The sequence below is a fragment of the Papio anubis genome, chromosome 6 (assembly GCF_008728515.1).
Source record: "Papio anubis isolate 15944 chromosome 6, Panubis1.0, whole genome shotgun sequence".
NCBI classification, from domain to species: Eukaryota; Metazoa; Chordata; class Mammalia; order Primates; family Cercopithecidae; genus Papio; species Papio anubis.
In genome coordinates, this window is record NC_044981.1 from 103,845,788 (window position 1) to 103,871,574 (window position 25,787).

At 44.2% G+C, this 25,787-nt stretch overlaps 1 protein-coding gene across 7 annotated transcripts in view; it reads right to left on the bottom strand.

Moving 5' to 3' along the window:
- Positions 1-25,787, bottom strand: part of TULP4 (TUB like protein 4) — a 280,793-nt gene that overhangs the window by 61,841 nt on the left and 193,165 nt on the right. For 6 of the 7 annotated variants that reach the window (XM_017958185.3, XM_031667335.1, XM_017958184.3 and 3 more), the window contains exon 4: positions 20,836-20,997. In XM_017958185.3, coding sequence (XP_017813674.1) covers positions 20,836-20,997 — 162 coding nt within the window. Of the gene's footprint in view, positions 1-20,835; positions 20,998-22,277; positions 22,697-25,787 lie in introns of those variants that run through there. The other variant, XM_021937704.2, reaches the window with a different exon arrangement.

Genomic DNA, 25,787 nt, shown 5'->3' on the forward strand with positions numbered 1-25,787 from the left:
CACAAAATGTTAAGTAGAACCTCTGCTGGCTATTCCTGCAAGAATTTTAGTCTTCTAATACTGAAACGTGACTAACAGCAGAATGAGTATATTATATTGCATGGACGTTTTCAAGTAATACCAGCAAAATCACTGTTATAATATTTGTAGGGGTTTTGCTTTGTATTTTTTATTGGAGGAGAGGAGTTAGGAAAATATTCATTTACTTTTCTGGAAAACGAAGCAGCAGCAGAGATTTGTTGTTATAATTTTCTCAAATTTAGAAGAAAAAGTTTAGGTTTATGTTTGACCCAAGAGAAAATACATTGGGTTATGTAAGCATGTTATCTAACCATATCTGGAAAAGAAGATCCTCCTGAAACAATGTTTTATTTCCAATGTTGAATGTTTTACTTCACTGAGAATAATAATGGTATTAACGTATTAATTTATAATTAATTTAAGGATGTAGTAATGGTATTAAAATATTAAGTACTTTGCACTAAACACTATGCTGAAAGCTCTGCCTCATTAACTGTCAAAACCATGAGTTAGGTACTAGTTTTGCTGGGGTGGCCCAGGTGGGCTTTTGCTACCACAGTGTGCTGAGGGCTGCTCCTCAGACACCTTCCCTGGCTTCACCCATCTCAGAGCACACACTCAGGAGCATGCTGGGTAGTACAGACAGGTACACGGCCAGAGCTAAAGAACGATCTGGGTAGAGGAAGGCCGGATGCTCCCCTCCATGACAGTGGCAAAGGGGCACCTCACAGCTGCTGAACATCCCCCTGCCACCACCAACCAATCAATAACACTGGTGGTGCCACCAGTGGGACATCCTGAGAGGAATCCTGGGGCCTGGGCAGCAGGACCTCCACCGAGGTGCATCACATTGCATTATCTTCTGTCCTGTGTGATGATGTCTGCAGTTTCTGCATTGGTTGTCATTAAAAACTTTACATCTTTTGTGTCTAATGAGATCTGTCTATCCATCAGCATCTCATTGTAACAATCATGCAAGTTATCTCCACTTTACAAACACACAAACAACTTCAGAGAGGCCAAGTAGGCTGACAAAGGCATTAAGTGATCAAGCCAAGGCTGTCTGACTAGAAAGGCTAGAATTTACCCAAAGGGAGACCTGGTTAAGGCTTTTTCAATTTTTTGCTTCTTTTTGCTTGAGATTTTAATGTGAAGCTCCTTGGGGGCAGAGACAGTCCATAGCTATATCCCTGGCACCTAACAGAGCTTTGTGTACAATGCAGGCACTCAATAAATATTTATTGCTAAATGAATGTATTAAAGTTTGTGACAAGCAAAAGGCAATTTTAGGATATAAATACTGATAACTGAGAGACTGCCTGCAGAAAGTTCACAGAATTCACAGAGCTATTTTAGAATAAATTGTTCATCAAATATTCCTTTAAATATGATCTATATTTTAATGAATGAACACTAAAAAAGGCTAAAACAATTTGCCTCCAGATGCAGCAATTAATTCATTACTGGAAAGACATAACTACTAGGAACACCATGGAATTCATTGTAGAAAAAGGTGCAATTTTAGCTGTCAAGAAAAAAAATTAGTATCTGACGGCATGTCTACAAAGCCTTCACGTGACGCAGGTGTAGGGATCAAGACACTGGAGCATGGGCCACAGGCCTGCTGAAGTCCTGAAAGAGGCAGATGTTTAATGTGCTTGGTGAGCCATTTTCAATGACAATAAATACGAAATATGATTTCTTAAAACTTTAACTGAGCTGTACCTACCGCCACATTTATCACTATTCTCATCCCTTTATGTGGGATTGTGTGATTTCTGACCCCTAGTTACACTATAAGCTTTTGAGGCGATGGACTGTTATGGACTGAATGTTTATGAGCAGCCTGCCTCCCCAATCTATGTTGATGGTATCTGGAGGTGAGGTCTCTGGGGGATGATCCGGTTTAGATAAGGTCGAGAGGGTAGGGCACCCACGACGGGATTAGTGCCCACATAAGAAGAGTATGAGAGACCCGAGCTTGCAAGCGCTCTTGCTACCCCCAAGCACTGAGGAAAGGCTATGTGAGGACCCAGGGAGAAGGCAAGCCAGGAGTCAGCCTCCACCAGGAACCAAATTGGCTGGCACTTTGATCTTAGGCTTGCCAGACTCCAGAATTGTGAGAAATCAATGTCTGTTGTTTAAGCCCCTTGGTCTGTGGTATTTTGTTATAGCGGCCCAAGCAGAGACCTGAACCACATCAGCTTTGCTCAACAGTACCTCCCTAGGCCCTGTCATGGTGTACAACACAAGAAGTATTTGAAAAAGGGAGGAAATGCCTCTGCATTAAATGTCTTTTGAATTAATACTCGTTTTTCCATTTTAGAGAAGGACAGATGAGAGTACATACATGTAATTCCTGAATAAAGGTCTGATTAAGTTATCAGAGTTTAGTATCACACTAAAGCAAAACAGAACAAAAAGGGCAGGCCCCAAATCCACTACCATTAATTAATTCCAACTACAGCTCCCACAGGAAGACAGAAACACTATTAAGATTGGAAAAAATGAGAAAAGCAGCACTGACAGTTTAGTCATCAAGCAATGACGGAAGAAATTACTCTGTTTTGGAACAAGTATGTCACAGATAACTGAAGAACAGTGATATAATATGAAATCAGATTTTTAAAAATCTCTTCCAATACACCTTCTTTTCACGCCTAATCACTTTTAATGAGATAAAGCTTATGTGAGCAAAGGACTTCAGAAGAACAAGATTGACAGCCTAATAATAATGAATACACATATGGCAAGTGCATCAATCTCTGCTGCTTCTGCTCCTTAATGTTGGTCAAGCAATGAATGTGTTCTGAGTGGGCTGGTGCTCCTGTTTCTAGAATTCTCTGTGCTAGTGCTCCCCAGGCTCGGCTCTAGGTCCTTTTCTCTCTAGGAAACCACAATCACACCCATAGCCTCAAGGATCCCATTCATAGCTGACTCCCTGCACAGGCCTTTGTCCTGAGCCCCAGACTCTCACATGTAACTGCATTCCTGCCATCTCCCAAAGATGTGCCAAAGGTCCTCAGTGTCAACATGTCTTAAGATCAAACGCATGATTGCATCCTTTCCTGAGCAACACACACACAACCAGACCGCGTCAAGCAAGGACTGAGGCTTGTGCTTTATCTCTAATGTCTAGTACACCAGCTGGTTCACAGCAGTGCTCAGACATCATGTTTAAAGGCTTCTGGGCCCCACCACACAGAATTAATCTTGCTCTAACGATGGCCCCCACAGCATTCTGAACTTGGTTCTGGTTTTGTGTGCCTGTCTGCCAGTAAACCACAAGTATCTCAAGGGCAGGTCTGCACTCCCAGGTTCTCATTCACTCAGTGACTCAATGAATATAAATACATTTTGCCCAAATATTTGCCCAAGTTTTCCTACAAAAATGAAGGAGCAATCTCCTTCCTTTCTTCTTTATAAACCAATTCCCAAATCCTCCCATAAAACTATCCCCAAAAACCACTTTCAAGGATGAATCATGTATGTTTCTGTCCCATATTTTCCTGCTGTTTCCTGTGATGAACTGTAGGCTTCAGGTACGGGCAGGGCCAATGTTCCCTCTGTAATGCATATACCAGGACAAAATAAGCAGTAGAGACATACAGGTCAAGTCATACCAGTTCAATGGCTGCCTCGCTGGGTTCGGTTTACTTTGCAGCCTTGAATATACTCACTGCAGGGCAGTTTCTAATAGCAACACGGCCAGGCACCGTGGCTCACACCTATAATCTCAGCACTTTGCGAAGCTGAGATGGGAGGATCACTTGAAGCCAGGAGTTTGAAACCAGCCTGGTCAACAAGGTGAGACCTTGTCCTCTACAAAAAAACAAAAAAATGTATCAGGGCATGGTGGTGAGCACCTGTAGTCCTAGCTCCTGGGGAGGCTGAGGCGGGAGGATCACTAGAGCCCAGGAGTTCAAGGCTGCAGTGAGCCACGATTGTGCCAATGCACTCCAGCCTGGGTGACTAAGCAAGACTCTGACACACACACACACACACACACCCCCACAGCAATGCAATTATGATATCCATATATAATCTCTTTATTTCAATGTACTCCATTCTAAACTATTTTAGATGCAATTATTTAAAAATAAGCACAATTATTATCAGTAGTTTAAAATAAACCAAGCCACAGCCAAAGGGGGAGAAGAGAGGATATAAAATCATTGAAAAGACTTCTATTTTGGAAGCCGTGGTATCTCATCAGTACCTTTATCTTTGGACCCTACACATCTAAATTGTTGAATAAAACCATGTTAGGAAATGTCAACTTCAATAACACATGCTTTCAAAAATGTTCACTCTGTAACAGAGTTTAATTTGTAGTATTGGAACTAGTTCCTGAAGGAGGTGACTTTTTCCCACTTACTTGCTTTTATGATTGAAGGCTGGGGGAATACACTAAAAAACTGATTACAAATCCCTCCTAGTGACCTTAGCACCTCTGGTGGCATGAACGTGTAGCTGCAGACAGAGAAATGAAAAAACAGCCATGATGCCCCTCCTTTTCCTTGGAAGGAACTCTTTTTGTTCTGAGATGTGGCTAAAGTAAAAAAAAAAAAAAAATTTTTTTTTTTAAATTTTCGAGATGGAGTCTCGCTCTGTCACCCAGGCTGGAGTGCAGTGGCGCAATCTCGGCTCACTGCAATCTCCACCTCCCGGGTTCATGCCATTCTCCTGCCTCAGCCTCCTGAGTAGCTGGGACTACAGGCGCCCGCCACCACGCTCAGCTAATTTTTTGTATTTTTTAGTAGAGACGGGGTTTCACCATGTTAGCCAGGATGGTCTCGATCTCCTGACCTCGTGATCCGCCCGCCTCAGCCCCTCAAAGTGCTGGGATTACAGGTGTGAGCCACCGTGCCCGGCCAAAAAAATTTTTAAGACCTCCCTGTTGGGTTTCAGAATACTGGCCTTCAGATGTGCTTCAAGGCCAGACTTGAATATTTTGCAACTAAATAAACAGTCACTGAAATCAGACAGTTGTAAATGACAGAACTGCTCAATTAACAGACTATTTCCTGTTTTGTTTTTTTTTTTTTTTAAAGATGAAATGTAATTTCAAAGTTGATTATTACAATCATTCCTAAATCTGAATCTTCAGGCTAACAATAATTTGGAAGTCATCTCATCTCTTCACTGAAGAAAAGACCACTTGTAAACTAACCCATTAAGATAAGAGACTCTCCCATGTCTAAAGATTTTCAAAGAAGGAGGTATTCTGCCTCAGGCCTCAAATTTAATGTTAAATGATTCCCATTACCAGAACATTCTTCTCCAAATCTTTCAGGCTCCATTTTTAAGTTTATTCATCCTTCTAAGACACACCCATATATCAATTTGTCGGAGTAGAGAATAGTCTGACTACAGGACCAATACAAAAATGCATTTATGGCCAGGCATGGTAGCTCATGACTGTAATCCCAGCACTTTGGGAGGCCAAGACGGGCAGATCATTTGAGGTCAGGAGTTCAAAACCAGCCTGGCCAACATGGTGAAACACCGTCTCTACTAAAAATAAAAAAATTGGCTGGGCACGGTGGCTCACGTCTGTAATCCCAGCAGTTTGGGAGGCCAAGGCAGGTGGATCATGAGGTCAGGAGATCGAGACCATCCTGACCAACATGGTGAAAGCCTGCCTCTACTGCTGTGTAACATGTAAATTAGCTGGGCATGGTGGCACGCTGCTTATAGTCCCAGCTACTCCTCGAGGCAGAGGCAGGAGAATCGCTGAACCCAGGAGGCAGATTGCAGGAGCCAAGATTGTGCCACTGCACTCCAGCCTGGTGACAGAGCCAACCCGCCTCAAAATTAGTCAGGCGGTGGTGGACGCCTGTAACCACAGCTACTTGGCTGGGAGGCTGAGGCAGGAGAATTGCTTGAACCCAGGAGGTGGAGGTTGCAGTGAGCAGAGATCGCGTCATTGCACTCCAGGAGCCTGGGGGACAAGAGCAAAACTCCATCTCAAAAAAAAAAAAAAAATAAGCATTCAACTCAAACACAGCAACCTGTTCACACACCTACCACAGGGATGGAAGGAGTGATCCTTCATCATGTCTCATGAAATACTACTTGCTCATGAATATGTCAGGCATCCAAACATATATCGAAATTATATGCAATGCTCATGAATTATATCCCCATCAGCCTCCAGAAGTAAGGCATAACTGCCCAGGGTAGCCACTCACCAAGAGGCCTGGGAAGGTGCATGTGTACTTTGATCAGAAGACCCCAAGAGACGTTGGAATCTGCTTGGCCTGTTGGTGTGTAGTCCGAGCCTGTTGGGGAAACATCCTTTCCTTTGCAAAGAATCGGGCTTGGGGGTCAGCTAGTGGGGCTCATCCTACTTTGAGTCCTAGCACCTTAGGTTCATCATTCTGCCTCCCAAGTGTCAGCTTCAAATCCCTTCCCATTTCAAAATTTTACAACTCTTCAAAACACATTGAAATATACTTCTAAACATGATGAAAACAGTAATTTTTTCCTATGGTTACTGATAAACTTCTCAACAAACGAACAGAGAGGAAAGGACTTGCTGGTCTGTGCTACCAGTGGCAGCTGGGGAACAGTGGTGCGAGCAGACCCAACAGCACTTGTGACCGGTGCCAATGACAAGCCAAACGGGACTTGAGTTAATGCAGGAAGGACAAATATTTAATCCATAATAAATGCTGCAGCAGGGAGAATGAGGGAGGAGGAGGGAGGCATAGGCTATAGCCAGGGAAGGAGAAATAATCGAAAAGCTGGAAGGAGGATGTCAATGTGATTAGGCTCTCTGGCTTTACTAACTGGAGATAATCAAAATTAGGCCCCTACTCTCTCACAAAGCCTGGGAGATGGGCCCTATCAAACAGTTGATTCTCTTGGCAGCCTCTCTCCCAGGCAGGAACGTAAGAAAGTTGGAGCAGTCATCCTCAGGACGCAGTCTTGAGTTGTTAGAAACTGTGCCAGTGTTCCAGCCAGACCAACAAGGTGAAACCCCGTCTCTACTAAAAAATATAACAAAAAAATTAGCCGGGTGTGGTGTCGGGCACCTGTAGTCCCAGTTACTCGGGAGGCTGAGGCAGGAGAATGACGTGAATCCGGGAGGCAGAGCTTGTAGTGAGCCGAGATTGTGCCACTGCACTCCAGCCTGGGCGACAGGTGAGACTCTGTCTCCAAAACAAAAAACAAGAAAAGAAAAAAGGAAAAAAAAAAAAAAAAGAAACTCTGCCAGTGTTTGCTCCAGGATGTGTGTGTGGGAAGGAAAAAGACGGTGTGGATGAAACCATTTATGCTGGGAGTGTGCAGTTTTTAGAGGCCAAGGTTGAGGTCCAGCTGAGAAGAGGGCCCAGAGAGTCCTGACCAGAAGGAGCGAGCCTTTGTCCTGGTGGTGAACACATGTGAAACAGCACATCTCACCCCTCCTGACACATACAAGGACATATTCAATGTCAAGGGCAGGGGCTGTAGAGCAGCAATGCCATGTGGAACCCTAGGAAGATCAATTTTGTAGTTCACCACCTGGCTAAATGGTGGCATTCAGGCAAGGTCCCTGTGTCAAAACCAAGGCCATCATCATGCTGTGGTACTGAAGAAGATATATGAAGAAAATCTAACACTGCATTAACAAGAAACTGACTTTAAGAAGGTATACGTAACAAGAGCCAGTGTATATGAATACATTCCTCTCATCTTTTATTTCTAACGTAATTTTTTTTTTAGACGGAGTTTCACTCTTGTCACCTGGGCTGGAGTGCAGTGGTGCGATCTTGGCTCACTGTAACCTCTGCCTTCGGGTTCAAGCAATTCTCCTACCTCGGCCTCCTGACTAGCTGGGATTACAGCCGTGCACCATCATGCCCAGCTAATTTTGTATTTTAGTAGATATGGGGTTTCCCCATGTTGGCCGGGATGGTCTCGAACTCCTGACCTAAGGTGATCTACCGCCTCAGCCTCCCAAAGTGCTGAGATTACAGGCATGAGCCACTGCACCTGGCTTACTCAATGTAAATCTCAAGAAACATTTTTATTTAGCATATTTTATAATTCATTAATACTGAGTGCTCTATCTGGTGATTCATCACCTGAGTCCAGAGATAACAAAGGGTGACTTAATTTCTAGACATCTTAACTGTCGTGTCAGTCAACCAAAACACTGACAAAACGAAAAACTACAAACATAGTAGCTGCACCTGTTTCTCCTAAAGAAATGTATTTTATTCCACAAAGTACGACAGAATTTCTCAAATACATGCAAAAAGAAATAACTAAAAATAAACCAGTATCAATCGTTGGATAAAGATAGCCCTGAAGGGTGGGAGGCTGTCTCCCAACTTCTTTCCTGAGCAATTCATCCTCCTAACTGTGATTCCTGTGCTCCTTGCTGATTTTGACAAGAACCATTCCTATATATGTTTAGTTCAGGGTTTAAAATAAAGATGGGTTTCCCTTGTGTAGTATTCACACTACTAAAAAGTCATGGGCAGATCTGATGGGAGGGAAGAAAAAGGATCACTCTTTGTGTTGGCTTAGACTAAATCTCATTGCAAAGTTGAGTCCCCAAGAGCTACCAGCAGCAGTTCCACTCTACCAGCCCTTTAACCTACTTACAACGTACTCACCAGTCACTGGCAAGGGTTTTCAGTGTAGGAGCTGACCAGTGGGGTTTTACTTTAGTCGGTTTGTGGGTTTTTTTTTTTTTTTTTTGAGACAGGGTCTCACTCTGTCATCCAGGCTGGAGTGCAGTGACACAACCATCGCTCACTGTAGCCTCAGCCTCCTGGGCTTAAGCAATCCTCCCCCCTCAGCCTCCCCAGTGGCTAAGACTACATGTATGACCCCACACCCCGAAAATTTTTGCATTTTTTGTAGAGACAGGGTTTTGCCATGTTGCTGGTCTTGCAATCCTGGGCTCCAGTGATCCTCCCACCTCGGTCTCCCAAAGTGCTGGAATTAGAAGGGTGAGCCACCACACCAGGACAGATTTATTTTTTAAAAAAGAAACACTCACTACAAGAGCTTGTGTGACCGATTACCATGTTCTTTTCTTGTATTGAGCATCAGGATTCAAAACCAGCAGGCTCCTGGAAGGTGAGAGCTGCTCTTAGAGGAAGTGAGAGCTGCTCTGGGTGGGCGGAGGGAGAGAGTTCCTCTGGGAGGAGGTGAGAACTGCTTAGGGAGGAAGAGAGAGCTGCTCTGTGAGGGAGTGAGAGCTGCTCTGTGCTGGGATTACAGGCATGAGCCACTGTGCCCAGCCTGTAAATTACATTTCATTATAAAACTGGGCCGGGGACAGTTTTGGGAGGCCGAGGCGGGCTGATCACCTAAAGTCAGGAGTTCAAGACCAGCCTGGTCAACATGGTGAAACCCTGTCTCTACTCAAAATGACTTTTTAAGTCTTTGCAGGGATAAAATCTACGCAGTGCCTACAATCACGATCTTAAAAGACCAGGTGCATCAGGATTCAAAACCAGCAGGCTCCTGGAAGGAGGTGAGAGCTGCTCTTTGAGGAATTGAGAGCTGCTCCAGGTGGGTGGAGGGAGAGAGTTGCTCTGGGAGGAGGTGAGAACTGCTTAGGGAGGAAGAGAGAGCTGCTCTGTGCCCTCTGAGGGAGCGAGAGCTGCTCTGTGTCCTCTGAGGGAGCGAGAGCTGCTCTGTGCCCTGTGTGGGAGTGAGAGTTTCTCTGTGCTCTGTGTGGGAGTGAGAGCTGCCCTCTGAGGGAGTGAGAGCTGCTCTGTGTGGGAGTGAGAGCTGCTCTGTGAGGGAGTGAGAGCTGCTCTGTGAGGGAGTGAGAGCTGCTCTGTGTGGGAGTGAGAGCTGCTCTGTGCCCTGTGTGGGAGTGAGAACTGCTCTGGGCCCTGTGTGGGAGGGGAGAGCTGCCCACTCAGGAGTGAGCTGCCTGGGGGTCTCATAGGAGGGAGGAATGCCCGGGGTCCTGTGAGGGAGGAGGAGCTGCCCCAGGTGGGAGTGAGAGCTGCCTGGTGTGGGGAGTGGAGAGCCACCTGTGCTCCAGGGGAGTGAGCTGTTTTGTGTGGGAGTGGAGGAGCTGCCTAGGTGGAGTGAGAGCAAAATGGGGGAGGAGCTGTGGGAGTGGAGCTGTGGAGGTGATGTGATCGCCCTGTGCGGGATGATGTTCTGGGTCCCAGTGGAGCGGAGATTTCGCCCAACCTGCGTGATATCGGTCTGCGCGGGGAGCGAGATAAGTTCCAGGTTCCAGGTGATGAGATCGTCCAATCTGTGCGTGATGATGATCGCCCAACCCAGTGATGATGACCTGTTCCTGTGATGATCGTCTGCGTCCCGGTGATGAGATCGCCCAGGTTCCAGGTGATGAGACGTCTGCGTGATAGAGACTGCCCAGGTCCTGCGTGCGTGATGTCCCTGCGTGATGAGATCGCCCCAGGTGATGGGAGATCGTCTGCGTGATGATATCGCCCGTATCCCGTGTGTGATATGTCTGGGGTCCCCAGGAGTGAGATTGCCCAGGAGGAGATTGCCTCAGGGAGGAGGCTCCAGGTTCCAGTGGGAGGAGCTGCCTGGGCTCCTGTGGGAGTGGAGCTGTTCTGTGGGAGTGGAGCTGCTCTGGCCTTGTGTGGAGTGAGAGCTGTTCCAGGGGAGGAGGAGTCAGTTCTTGTGTTCTGTGGGAGGAGGCTGCCTGTATTCTGTGGAGAGCTGTGTTCCCAGGGAGTGGAGCTGCTCAGTGGAATGCCCTTGTGGGAGGGAAGAAAGGGTGGAAGGAAGGAATGGATAAAGAGGGAATGGAAGAAATAATAATAAATTGTGACGTTTTGCTTTTGTGAAGTTCGATTTTTTTTCTATCAAAGAATAGACCTCTTCTATGTGTTAGTTGATACTTATACATCAAATATCGGTAAATTACTTTTTTTTTTGAGACAGAGTCTTGCTCTGTCACCCAGGCTGGAATGCAGTGGCGCGATCTCGGCTCACTGCAACTTCCGCTTCCTGGGATCAAGCTATTCTCTTGCCTCAGCCTCCTGAGTAGCTGGGACTACAAGCGCCCGCCACCACGCCTGGCTAATTTTTTGTAGTTTTAGTACAGACAGGTTTTCACCATGTTAGCCAGGATGGTCTCAATCTCCTGACGTCGTGATTCCCCCGCCTCGGCCTCCCAAAGTGCTGGGATTACAGGCATGAGCCACTATGCCCAGCCTGTAAATTACTTTTCATTATAAAACTGTGGGCTGGGCGCAATTTTGGGAGGCCGAGGCGGGCAGATCACCTGAAGTCAGGAGTTCAAGACCAGCCTGGCCAACATGGTGAAACCCTGTCTCCACTCAAAATACAAACATGAGCTGGGTATGGTGGTGCGCGCCTGTAATCCCAGCTACTCAGGAGGCTGAGGTGGGAGAATCACTTGAACCCAGGAGACAGAGGTTGCAGTGAGCTGAGATCACACCATTGCATTCCAGCCTGGGCAACAAAAGCGAAAGTCTGCTTCAAACAAACAAACAAACAAACAAACTGTGGTGTTTTTAGCTGAGAAAGCAAAGGGTTATACTACTGTTTTAAAGTTCTATCTTTTCCTTTCTGACTATGCAAGACAAAGGAAGCCCTCAGCAGGGACGTGTGCCTCCGTGGTGCTGCAGATGTGCTCCTCCAGAGCCATGAGCAGAGCCAGACTTAAACTATGTGCTTCAATCCAACAAGAACCTCCCTCCAAGAAAGGAACAGATGAGGTGTGATAATGGCACTGTGGTTATGGAAGGATGCCACGTTTTGAGGAGATTTACACTAAAATATGTACTGGTGAAATGATATGCTATCTGGGATTCGCTTTAAATACAGCAAAGAAGAAGAAAAAGAAAGGGATAAAAAAGCAAATGTAAAATATGCGGATTCCTTATTTTTCATATGCTACTGAAATTTTTCATAGTCAAATTAAAAAATTATATACTTAAAAATCCCTACAGAATCACTTATTTTTTGATTTTTACAGATGGGGTTTCACTATGTTGCCCAGGCTGAAGTGCAGTGGCTATTCACAGGTGCAATCCCATTCCTGATCAGCACGGGAGTTTTAACCTGCTTTAATGGGAGTTTCTGACTTGAGCCGGCTCACCCCTCATTAGACAATCTGGTGGTCCCCTGCACCCAGGAAGTAAACTGTATTGTAGACACCTAAATGACATAGCAAACCACAGCTCAGAACTCCTGGGCTCAAGGGATCCTCCCACCTTAGCCTCCTGAGTAGCTGGAACTACAGGCACATGCCAATGTGCCTTGCCAGAATCATTTATTACTTGGATACTTTGGGGGAGTTAGGGAATCTCCTTGAGTTCTAAATTGGTACTTCAGTCATGACTTTATCTTTTAAAAGTGAATGAATTATTCTTTTCAATTGACCAATGTTTTAACATTTACCTGCATATGAGTGTCTATAACAGTTCATTTTTCATCCCTTAATATATCTGGAAAGATATCTGCATACTAATTATTTTTAAATATTATTTTAATTTTATTTTATTTGAGATAGGGTCTCGCTCTGTTCCCCAGGCTGGAGTGCAGTGAGCAATCATAGCTCACTGCAACCTCGACCTCCCAGGCTCAAGCAATCCTCCCGCCTCAGCCTCCTGAGTAGCTAGGACTACTGGAATGTGCCACTACACCTGGTTAGTTTTTAATTTTTTGTAGAGATGGGGTCTTGCTACATTACCCTGGTTGGTCTTGAACGCTTGGCCTCAAGCAATTCTCCTGCTCTGGCCTCCCAAAGTGCTAAGATTACAGCATGATTTTAGGCCTGACCTAAAATTTATTTTTAAGCCATTTGAACTAAATGAATTAAAAATTCTGTACTAAAATATTATTTTAAATAATCCTATTACACTAACTACTCAAGTCCTGATTCCACTCCACTCCAAATAGCAAATAAAGGTCATATTTCTTGCAAAACATGTACATGAAAAAGCTTTCATCTCACAGATGTCCCAGAAGTGCACAGGCATTCAGTGACTGTTACTGCTTCTCTCCCCAAATGACCTGACAGTGCTTAGCTGCCGTGAAGACACAGTGGCCTCAGGGACATGATCACACTAGCACACAACAGATCACACAGGGTGCAAAACCTCCTTAGCAGATGAGAAGGGATTTGGGACCTACCTTTTGCATCGCAAAACAAAAAGGATAAACCTTCCCTCTTTCTAGGTTTAAAAAACACAAAACTAAATACAATCAGCACTGAGGCTAGAGAAGAAAATGCCACCTACTAGTACTGCATGTGCCAAGACCTGAAAAGCTAAAAGCTTTATCACGGTGACTATTTAATACTAATCAGCCTGAACTCTTTCTACTTTATTTGAAATCATGGTTTAAGAGCGTCTAAGAAAATACCAGATTTAAGACGCTCTCCTTTTAAAAAGTTTTAGTATTTATAAAGAAATATTACCTCTACTCCCAGAAAACTAAAACCTGGATATCGCTAGCAAAAACATGTACTAGGTGAAGAATTCTCATTTCAAAAACAACTACCTTCTAAGCAAGGGCAATTTCTATAGAATATTCTTTAAATAGGGAGAATACTGTAGGTGGGTAGTTAAAATATAATCATGTTTTCAAAAACTCACTTTACCTACATTCTTTCATCCACTATATAAAGTGAAGTATATCTGTACCTGTATTTCAGGAGAACCATTAACCTCCCTTCAAGTGACACATTCTGGTCAAGTTATGTGAAAACTTAAATACTTTCAGTTAAGCTGGTTTGAGCACAATCATCTATAAACTTTAAGTAAAAATAAACAGTCCCAGATAGAAACACAGGAAGTGGAATCAACAGGACCTGGTGACTAAATGAAGGTTGTAGGTACAGAAAAGAGAGTCCAGGCCAGGCATGGTGGCTCACACCTGTAGTCCCAGCACTTTAGGAGGCTGAGGCGGGTGGATCACTTGAGGTCAGGAATTCGAGACCGGCCTAGCCAACATGGTGAAATCTCGTCTTTACTAAAAATACAAAAATGAGCCAGGCATGGTGGCACATGCCTGTGTAGTCCCAGCTACTTGGAAGGGTGAGGCACAATAATCACTTGAACCTGGGAGGCAGAGGTTGCAGTGAGCTGAGATCGTGCCACTGGGCAACAGAGCAAGACTCCATCTCAAAAACAAAAAAAAAAAGAAAATGAAAAAAAAAAAAGAGTCCCAGTTTAGGGCATAAATGATTCCCAGTTTAGGACACAAACGATGAGCAATTCCCAGTTTAGGGCATACAAGATGAGCAAGAGAGGAGTGCAGCTGAGGGGCCAGAGGGAGAAGAGGCGGGGTGGAGAGGATGCTAAGTTCACACCACAGTGGACTTGAGCAATGTCTACATCTACCCGGAGTTGCTCTGCAGGCATGGTGGTGGTGGTGACAGTGATGGTATCGCAGTGTGAAGGACAAGAGCGACGAGTGCGGGACAGGTGTGGGGAGCCGGCAGTGGACAGACGGGAGCTGATGCAGCTGTGGCAGTGGAAGAAATCACCCAAAGGATAGGAAAAAGGGAAGAGGCCTGAGGTTGGAACCTCAGAAGGGGGACCGAGTTGGAAAGGCATGCCATGTAAGAGCCAGGGAGGGAGATGACAGGGATGGGAGGAGGAGGTGAGATCCAGCTGGGAGAGGCATTGCTAGAAAGGATGTGCCTGGATGTGTTGACAGGGTCTAGAAGATGCCAACCAAGGTAGCCAAGCAGAGGACGGAAGCACCAGGCTGCTAAGGAGATCGCATCTGAGGCCAAGAGCCCAGAGAGAAGCATGCTCTGTGGCTCCTGAAGTAAGAAATAGGAACCAGTGACTGGGGAGGAAAGCTGCAAATGCCTGGAAGACACACAAAGGATACACATCTTTGCTTGACCCAGGACGGGAGCTACCCTGACTGTGGGGGGAAATGGGTGTCACTAACTTCCATAAGCTTTAACGCCCTGGAACTGTCTTAAGATGATTTAAAAAATGGTTCACGCATCCAAATTATGTATGTGCCTCACTGCAGGAGCTCTGTGGAGATGGGATGTCAGAGATGACACAGGGACAAAGCCACAGTCTGGGAAGAGTTCTTGGCAGAACCCGTTGTCTTCCACAACAGAGCAATGCCTGGGGGCTGCTTCCTGGAGATCCCCCAGGAAGGGCAGGAACAAGGAGAGGGTTTTCTTCCCATGCCATTTTATGTATGTGGTAACTTTCATTCAGAAGTTACCACAAAATTCTTCCACATTCAAACTGGAGTCTCAAATTGAAGTTTGGGGCTCTTCTTTTGACCTATCCTCAGTGGCCTCAGTCACATCAGCTGATCACCGCCCTAGGAGGACCACACTCAGCCTGGAAATGCTGGGTGGCACATTGGCAAGTCTACCTTTTTCATGGAAACACAGCTCAGGTTCTCACCGCATTCTCTGGTTGAAAGGCTTTCCAAGTGAATTGGCAGTTAGCTAAGATCCAAAACATGCTGGAAGAATATTTCAAAATGTCAACGTCTCAAATAACTTTCACATATCAAGGGGCAAGGTATTCTCCTAAACCCAAGGAGAACACAGAGGCAATGAAACATTCTCTCTGGCACACTCTGCTGTGATGCTGGGTGTTTCCAGAACTGCAAAAGCTTCACTGCTGCAGCATTACTCTGGATCAACTTAGGACCCAGATATTTTTCCCAGTCATACTTACATTTATTTGACATTTTCTCTTTGTGTCATTCTGGTTTGCTCCCAAGCCCTAAAAAACCCATTCTATTTATAAATATATCCCAAGTTTCTAAAGCTGAGTTTATATCACTATTTCTTCTGTAACTTTTCTGTTCTCCAAAATATTTTCTATCAGTCTATTAGGAATTGAATTGCATGCTCCAAAACTCATATGCTGAATTTTGTTGAACAAATGTACTGAACCCCCAATGTGACTATTTTTGGAGATGGAGCCTGTAAAGAGGTAATTACAGTTAAATGGGGTAGTATGGGTGGGACCCTAATCCAATAGGACTGGTATCCTTACAGGAAGAGGAAGAAACACTGGAAACGTGGGTGCACAGAGAAAAGTCCATGTGAGAACACAATAAGAAGGCAGGTGTCTGTAAGCCAAGGAGACAGAACTCAGGAGAAATCAGACCTGCCAACACCTTGATCTTGGACCTCCAGCCTCCAGAACTGTGAGAAATAAATTTCTGTTGTTGAAGCTGCCCAGTCTGTGATATTGTGTCATGGCAGCCCAAGCAAACTAATACAGAGTCCTTACCCACTAAATAGATTCCAAATAGGATTACATTCCCTTCTTGCAATTTAATGGAAGACAAATTTTACCCTGAAGTAAAACACATCCTTTGAACAGACATTAACAACATACTGTGAAAAATAACTTCTTTTTGAGACAAAGTTTCCCTCTTGTTGCCCAGGCTGGAGTGCAGTGGCGCCATCTCGGCTCACTGTAATGCCTCCCAGGTTCAACTAATTCTCCGCCTCAGACTCCGGAGTAGCTGGGACTACAGGCGCGTGCCACCACGCCTGGCTAATTTTTTTGTATTTTTAGTTGTGACGGGGTTTCACCGTGTTAGCCAGGATGGTCTAGATCTCCTGACCTCATGATCCACACTCCTCGGCCTCCCAAAGTGTTGGGATTACAGGCGTGAGCCACTGTGCCTGGCAACTTTTGTTTTTACAAAGGTTCCATCAAACTCAGCAACCCTCAGACTGGGATGAGAGTTTTAGTGTGGTTCAGAGTAAAGAATATGTTACCTTTAAAGTATTCTTACCAAAATTGTTTACTCCTACTCTAATCTAGACTCAACTTCCAGTTTATAGGAAATATAAGGGCTGGAAGGAAAATGATACTATGAGTAACCACAATCAGACAAATCTAGAGTGTGGCGACAACCTATAAGGTAGCCACACTGACTTCATGAAAAAGTCAATTTAAAAAAAAGGAAACTGTTCTAGACTAAAAGACTGAAGAGACAGAACAACCAACTGCTGTACGTGAATTAAACTGCATCCTGGTTCCAAAAAACCAAAAAAGATTATGAAATACATTCCTGTAACAATTCAGGAAATACAAAGATAGCCTAGATACCAGATAATGTCATTGCTAATTTCTTAGGGGTGCCTGTGCAGGTGAAAGGCTTTATCTCAGGAAGCACATGTTGAAATATATAAGGTTGATGTGCCAGGATGTCTACAACTTACTTTCAAAAACAAGAACTACAAAAAAGTGGGGAGTGGTGAGGAAAAAGTGCAAATATGGTAATTTGTTTCAGGAAGGGTTATTTTCTCAACTTTTCTGTACATTTGAACACATTCATAACAGAAAGTTGGCAACACAGTGCACAATACAGGTGCACACCACCATGCCCAGCTAATTTTTGTATTTTTAGTAGAGACGGGGGTTTCACCATATTGGTCAGGCTGGTCTCGAACTCCTGACCTCAGGTGATCCACCTGCCTCGGCCTCCCAAAGTGCTGGAATTAGAGGAGTGAGCCACCGCGCCCAGCCATGTACTGCTTATATTTTTTAAAGTTGACAGGAAGTAGCCTAAAATTCCACTAGAATCCAAAATAGCTCAAGATGTGAGGAAGAGGTTTACTTCTGGAAGCTGTTTTAACTCACATTAAAGGCAGAAAGTTCTCGGGGAAGCAGGAAGAGACTCAGTCGGCTTCCTGCTGCTCTACCTTCATGTCCACTGTTCAGAGCCCCCTGAGCTGCAGAGGTGCTGCTTTCCACATCGAACTCCTGACATTACAGCCATTAGGCTGGCGCACAACCTGTCTTTGTACTATTTTTTCATTAATAAAATCAAACCGAGCAACAGATATGAATGAGTGGCAGAGACGGGAAGAGGAGTATTCCTGCTCTACGTCCCAATTCAAACAGGACTGACAGAGTGCCTGATACACATCTTCTCTGTGGTAAATTCTTCCCAGGGTCCTTATTGCTTCAATGACCTACAAACCCTTTTTTTTATTATTATTATTGTTATTTTTTTTTTAAGAGATGGGGTCCCGCTATGTTGTCTAGGCTGGTCTCGAGAACTCCTGGGCTCAAGTGAGCCTCCCACCTCAGCCTCCTGACTAGCTGAGACAAGAAGCACCCTGCTGCAACCCTTTTATTTAAAGGCAGTGGGGGCACTTTCCTAGAAGAAAATCCCACCTGTTAGTAAAAGCAGTCATCAGGACAGAGGCTGGGGCCAAGGGCCCAGTTGCTTGCCACATCAGCTCTTTCCTCACACCAAGGTCTACGCAGTCAAGGCCAGACACGTCAGCATGGTCTCCATGCTTCCCATGGCCACTGTCCTACCGACTCCTCCAGCCCCAGGAGTCCCCCTTCACATTCCAGAGCAGCAGGAAACCACTCCCTGTGGTACATGCACACCATGGTGTCAATATTCTGGAACTCTGCTCAGGCTGCCTGGAACAACGTACCCCAGATTCAACTTGGGAGTCATAGCCAGCCCTTCCTGGGAAGTCCTCCTCCACACGTTGCCAAGCCACAGCAGCAGTATTCTGTGTAAGGAGAGGTCTGTCTCCTCGACAGGTCCAATTGTACCTCAAAGGCAAGAGCTACGTCTCTCTCAATGCTGTATTCCCAGTGGACCCCCTGCCTGTCCTACATGTGCGCAGTCTGCTGGGGACACTGGCTGGCACAACTCATCAGAGGACCCTGAGATGAACCTCACAGATGGCTCATGGGTTCCACCACTCTAGGCGAGAAGAGAATGTGAAGCCAAGACTTCCACTCCTGGATTTTTAAAGGCTTTCACATCTGTTCCTTCATTTGATCATTACAAAAGCCCTGCGGATTAGGCAGGAAATAATACATAGTCCTTGTCACACAGGAGAAACCGACATGGGAGAGATCAGGTGCCTTAGGCAAGGTCACTTGGGCAAGGTCACTTAATGCAACACACTTCGGAGACTCTGGGGGTAGTAAAAAGCTATAAAAATGCAGCTTTGTAATAAATGAATCTAAGCATTTCATATAAATACACACAAATACTAGGGATAATTGGAAGTCTTTGGGGGAAAGCAAAGGAAGAAACATGGAGTTGAAAATACCTTTTCGTAAATCTCATAATACCAATTTTGAGATGAGAAAAAATATTTGCCTTTTTACTTGAAAAATGGAAACATTAAATATATAGTGACTAGAGGAAAGCAATTCAGTTAAAAAAAGTGGCTCAAATATGAAAGTTATGGTTCCATATTACACTGCTTGGTTTCTTTTAACCAATAATAAACTTAAATCTCTGCTACAAAACATCCTGGCATTATATGTTCTCTGCTGTACATGGAAAACACAAATTTTATATTTACAAAGGTTTTAACTAGTCAATCCTTATATTTTAAAAATGAATTTCATTTCATTTCATTACATTTCATTTATTTCATTTTTGAGATGGAGTCTCGTTCTGTTGTCCAGGCTGGAGTGCAGTGGCACAATCGCAGCTCACTTCAACCTCTACCTCCTGGTTCAAGCAATTCTCCTGTCTCAGCTTCTGAGTAGTTGGGACTACAGGTGCCCGCCACCATGCCTGGCTAATTTTTGTAATTTTTTTTAGTAGAGAAGGGGTTCACCATATTGGTTAGCCTGGTCTCGAACTCCTGACCTTAGGTGATCCACTCGCCTTGGCCTCCCAAAGTGGTGGGATTACAGGCGTGAGCCAACATGCTCGGCCTCCAAAATGAATTATCAATATAGAATTGTATTGTTTTTACATGTTATTTTCTCATGAAAGTCAAACAGGCATATTAAATTTTGAAATTCGATTTTTAAAAAATGAACCAGAGGCTCATTAGCATAAAATAACTGCTTATAATCTTTTGATTCACTTCCCTCCAGCTCTTTTTAGCATGTGCATGGGCTTCTTTGTTGTCTTACGATGTAGGAATATACCACACATCCCATTTCCTATCCTGATTGTTTTAGCTTCGTATCAACTTAGTTGATATCTAATACCAACTGTATATTTATGCAGATTTTATTAATAAAAGTGTATGCACATTTTATATAATTAAAACGTTAAATTAATGTTACCATATTGGTGGGAAATGTTGTTTCTCCAATTTATGGTTCATTTAAAATTTTTGTTTTAATTTTTACTTGAATAGTTTTTTTTTTTTTTTTTTTTTTTGAGACAGAGTCTCTCTCAGTCGCCCAGGCTGGAGTGCAGTGGCACGATCTCGGCTCACTGCAACATCTGTCTCCCGGGTTCACGCCATTCTCCTGCCCCAGCCTCCCGAGTAGCTGGGACTACAGGTGCCCGCCACCATGCCCGGCTAATTTTTTTGTATTTTTTTTTTTTTTTTGAGACGGAGTCTCGCTCTGTCGCCCAGGCTGGATTGCAGTGGCCCGATCTCGGCTCACTGCAAGCTCCGCCTCCCGGGTTCACGCCATTCTCCTGCCTCAGCCTCCGGAGTAGCTGGGACTACAGGCGCCCGCCACCACGCCCGGCTAGTTTTTTGTATCTTTTAGTAGAGACGGGGTTTCATCGTGTTAGCCAGGATGGTCTCGATCTCCTGACCTCGTGATCCGCCCGTCTCGGCCTCCCAAAGTGCTGGGATTACAGGCTTGAGCCACCGCGCCCGGCCATTTTTTTGTATTTTTAGTAGAGACGAGGTTTCACCATATTAGCCAGGATGGTCTCAATCTCCTGACCTCCTGATCCGCCGGCCACAGCCTCCCAAAGTGCTGGGATTACAGGCGTGAGCCACTGCGCCCGGCCCTACTTGGACAGTTTTATTGTTCTTTTCCATTGTGATTCTTAAAGAGGCTTTTGCACCAGCTCCGCTTCTCCTGCCCCTTTCTTCCCTCCGAGTGCCCATGGTTTTAACATCACATACCCACATTTCAGAGGTATTACCTGTTGATCATCAGGAGTCCATATGCCACATGTAATTTGACTTTCCAAGTTGATTTCGGATGACCAGTGTCTTTGTCCACTGACAGAACCAACCAGGACAAACCCATCTCGATAGGAAATAAGTGCTTGAGTTCCATCATGGCTCCACGTGAAATCACTCACCTTGGGGACACACACACACAGAAAAGGGTCAATTTGTAATCTGAAAAGGAAAACACTTTTATCAAAGTCTACACATAGTCATTAACTTAGCCTTTTGGCTAAGATGGAGATGGCCTTAAAACATAACATATGTTATTTGAAAGCTATAAAAAAAATTATTGAAGCCAGCCACAGTGCCTCATGCCTGTAAACCCAGAATGCTGGGAAGCCAAAGTGAGAGGATCATTTGAAGCCAGGAGTTCGAGCCCAGCCTAGACAACATAGCGAGATCCTACCTCTACAAAAAATTTTAAGAATTAGTCAGGGCCAGATGCGGTGTTCATGCCTGTAATCCCAGCACTTTGGGAGGCCGAGGCAGGCAGATCACTTGAGGTCAGGAGTTCGAGACCAGCCAGCCTGGCCAACATGGTAAAACCCCGTCTCTACTAAAAATACAAAAATGAGGCAAGCGTGATGGTGCGTGCCTGTAGGCCCAGCTACTCAGGAGGCAGAGGTGAGAGAATCACTTGAACCTGGGAGGCAGAGGCTGCAGTGAGCCAAGATCGCAACATTGCACTCCAGCCTGGTCAACAGAGCGAGACTCTGTCTCAAAATAATTAGTCGGCAGTGGTGGCACACACCTGTGGTCTTAGCTACTCAGGAGGCTGAGGTGGGAGGATTGCTTGAGCCTAGGAGGTTGAGGCCTTAGTGAGCTATCATTGTGCCTCTATACTCCAGCGTGGGTGACAGAGTAAGGTATTGTCTCTAAAGAAATATTTTTAAGAAAAATGAATGAAACTGACTTCAGTGCATACTGTGCATCAACAGTGTTCTATGTGTTTCATGTACATTAATTCATTAAGCCTTAAGTCAACAGCCTATGGAAGGTATTATTGTTCTCATCTACGGAGAAGACTCAGTCAACAGAGGAGGCAAGAGACAGAAACAGGAAAAATCCCAGGAAAAGCTGGCTACAGGGTCCTTCCTTTCAACCACTGTTACACTGCCTCTCACTTATGGTTAGTAATAGATTCTCCATCAGTGTCTGTTGACCCCGTACCAAAATAGTAAAGCTCTAAGTTTCTGATTATATTGCCCCTTGGTCTTGCTAACAATACCCCCTCAATCAGAATGAAGAAAAAAAAAAATCTAACTGAAAAACATTATTTATACTTGGGTGTTAAGTTTATCAAATGCATTTATTACATCTATTCAAATGACCACATTTTTCCCTCTATTAATCTACTGTGGTAATTTGTTTGTATGGATTTTTACACATCATCCTATGCTTGCATACCTACCAGAGTCCAATTTAGAGGTAAAGTAGTATCTTTTTATGCACAGCTGAAACTGATTTGCTAGTGTCTTTAGATTTTCTGCATCTGCATTCATTAGTAGACCTGTGATTTTGTTTTGGTAATGTGCGTCTCTGGATGTAGCAGGGTTATGTTACCTCTCTCAGGATGAGCTGAAGTAGTCTCTCTTTTTCCAATGCCTGGAAGAATTTGTATAAACTGAGATGATTTGTTGCTTCAAAGTTTAGTAGACAAGCCTGCCAAATCATCTGGCTATGTATTTTTGTAATGGGGAGATTATTAACCACTTCTTCAATTTAATAGTCCTAGTACTAAACTTTCATGTTTTCTTTTGAGACAGTGTTTTGTTCTGTTGCCAGTCTGAAATGCAGTGACACAATCTTGGCTCAGTGCAACCTCCACCTCCTGGGTCCAAGCGATTCTCTTGCCTCAGCCTTCTGAGTAGCTGGGATTACAGGCACGCACCACCACACCCAGCTAATTTTTGTATTTTTAGTAGAGATGGGGTTTTGCCATGTTGGCCAGGCTGGTCTCCAACTCCTGACCTCAAGTGATCTGTCTGCCTCTGCCTCCCAAAGTGCTGGAATTACAGGCGTGAGGCACTGCGCCCAGTCTAAACATCCAACCTTTTTACTTCTTGAGTCAGTTCTGATAATTTTAGGGCTGGGCGCGGTGGTTCATGCCTGTAATTCCAGCACTTTGACAGGTCGAGGCAGCTGGATCACGAGGTCAAGAGATCGAGACCATCTGGCCAACATGGTGAAACCCCGTCTCTACCAAAAATACAAAAATTAGCTGGGCATGGTGGTGCGCACCTGTAGTCCCAGCTACTTGGGAGGCTGAGGCAGGAGAATTGCTGGAACCCAGGAGGTGGAGGCTGCAGTGAGCCGAGATCATGCCACTGCACTCCAGCCTGGCAACAGAGAGAGACTCCATCTTAAAAAAAAAAAAAAAAAAAAAAAAAAGTTCTGATAATTTTGAAAAGGAATTTGTCCATTTCACGTAAGTTTTCAAAACTGTTGGCAAGTAGTTGTTAATATTTTCCTTTTAAAAATAACTTTATTAAGGTATAATTTACATGCAGTAAAGTCCCCCCTCGCCCCAGGAGTCAATCCCCAACCCTAGTCCTAGGCAGTGATCTGATTTCTGTAACTGTTGTTCATTCTAGAATTTTACACGAATGGGACCTTCTGTGTCTAAATACTTTTACTCAGCATAAAGATGTTGGGAGTCATCTGAATTATGTGTGTCAGTACTTCATTCCTTTTTATACATATTATTCCACTGTACAAATATACCACAATTTGTCTATCCAAATTGCTACTCAGCAAAGTCTCAGGATACAAAATCAACACACAAAAATCACTAGCATTCCTACACACCACCAACAGCCAAACCAGGAACAAACTCGTATTCGCAACTGCCACAAAAAGAATAAAATGCGTAGGAATACAGCTAACCAGCGAGGTGAAGAATCTCTACAAGGAGAACTACAAAACACTACTCAAAGAAATCAGAGATGACACAAACAAATGGAAACACACTCCATGCTCATGGATAGGAAGAATCAATATCACTAAAAGGGCCATACTACCCAAAACAGTTTACAGATTTAATGCTATTTCTATCAAACTACCAAAGACATTCCTCACAGAACATTTTAAAATTCATACGGAACCAAAAAAGAGACCAAAGAGTCAAGGCAGTCCTAAGCAAAAAGAATAAAGCTGGAGGCATCATGCTACCTGACTTCAAACTATACTACAGGGCTACAGTAACCAAAACAGAATGGTACTGGTACAAAAACAGACACATAGACCAATGGAACAGAACAGAGAACCCAGAAATAAGGCTGCACATTTACAACCATCTGATCTTTGACAAAGGTGACAAAAACAAACAATGGGGAAAGGACTCCCTATTCAATAAGGAGTGCTGGGATAACTGGGTAGCCATATGCAGAATATTGAAACTGGATCCCTTTCTTATACAATATATAAAAATCAACTCAAGATTAAAGACTTAACTATAAAAACCCTGGAAGACAATCTAGGCAATATCATTCTGGACATAGGAACGGGCAAAGACTTCGTGATGAAGATACCAAAAGCAATCGCAACAAAAGCAAAAATTGACAAGTAAGATCTAGTTGAACTAAAGAGCTCCAGAACAGCAAAAGAAACTATCAATAAAGTAAAAAGATAACCTACAGAATAGGAGAAAAATTTCACAAAGTATGCATCTGACAAAGGTCTAATATAAAGCATCTATAAGGATAAACAAATTTACAAGAAAACAACTCCATTAAAAAGTGGGCCAAAAAAATGAACGGACAGTTTTCAAAAGAAGACATACATGCAGCCAACAAGCATATTTATTTAAGGCTCAACATCACTGATTAAAGAAATGCAATCAAAACCACAATGAGATATCATCTCACATCAGTTGGAATGGCTATGATTAAAAAGTCAAAAAATAGGGCTGGGCAAGGTGGTTCACGCCTGTAAATCCTAGCATTTTGGGAGGCCAAGGCAAGCAGATCATAAGGTTAAGGGATCGAGACCATCCTGGCCAACATGGTGAAGCCCCGTCTCTACTAAAAATACAAAAATTAGCTGGATGTGGTGGCACGTGCCTGTAGTCCCAGCTACTTGGGAGGCTGAGGCAGGAGAGCCGCTTGAACTTGGGAGGTGGAGGTTGTAGTGAGCTGAGATTGCGCCACTGCACTCTAGCCTGGCGACAGAGCAAGGCTCCACCTCAAAAAAGAAAAAAAAAAGTAATAATAAAATAAAATAAAAAGTCAAAAAATAACAGATGCTGGAGAGGATGCAGAGAAAAAGGAACACTTACACACTATTGGTTAGGTTGTAAATTAGTTCACCCATTGTGGAAAACAGTGTAGTGATTCCTCAAAGACCTAAAAACAGAACTACTATTCAATCCAGCAATCCCATTACGGGGTATATACCCAAAGGACTATAAATCGTTCTGTCATAAAGACACATGCACATGTATGTTCACTGCAGCACTATTTATAATAGCAAAGACACTGAATCAACCTAAATGCCCATCAATAGTAGACTGGATAAAGAAAATGTGGTACATATACACCATGGAATACTATGCAGCCATAAAAAAGAATGAAATTAGGCTAGGCGCGGTGGCTCATGCCTGTAATCCCAGCACTTTGGGAGGCCAAGGTAGGCAGATCACGAGGTCAGGAGATCAAGAGCATCCTGGCCAACATGGTGAAACCCTGTCTCTACTAAAAATACAAAGATTAGCTGGGCATGGTGGCACATGCCTGTAATTCCAGCTACTCGGGAGGCTGAGGCAAGAGAATCACTTGACTCCGGGATGGAGATGGAGGTTATAGCGAGCCAAGATCGCGCCACTGCGCTCTAGCCTGGTGACAGAGCAAGACTCTGCCTCAAAAAAAAAAAAAAAGAACAAGATCATGTCCTTTGCAGGAACATGGATGGAGCTGGAGGCCAT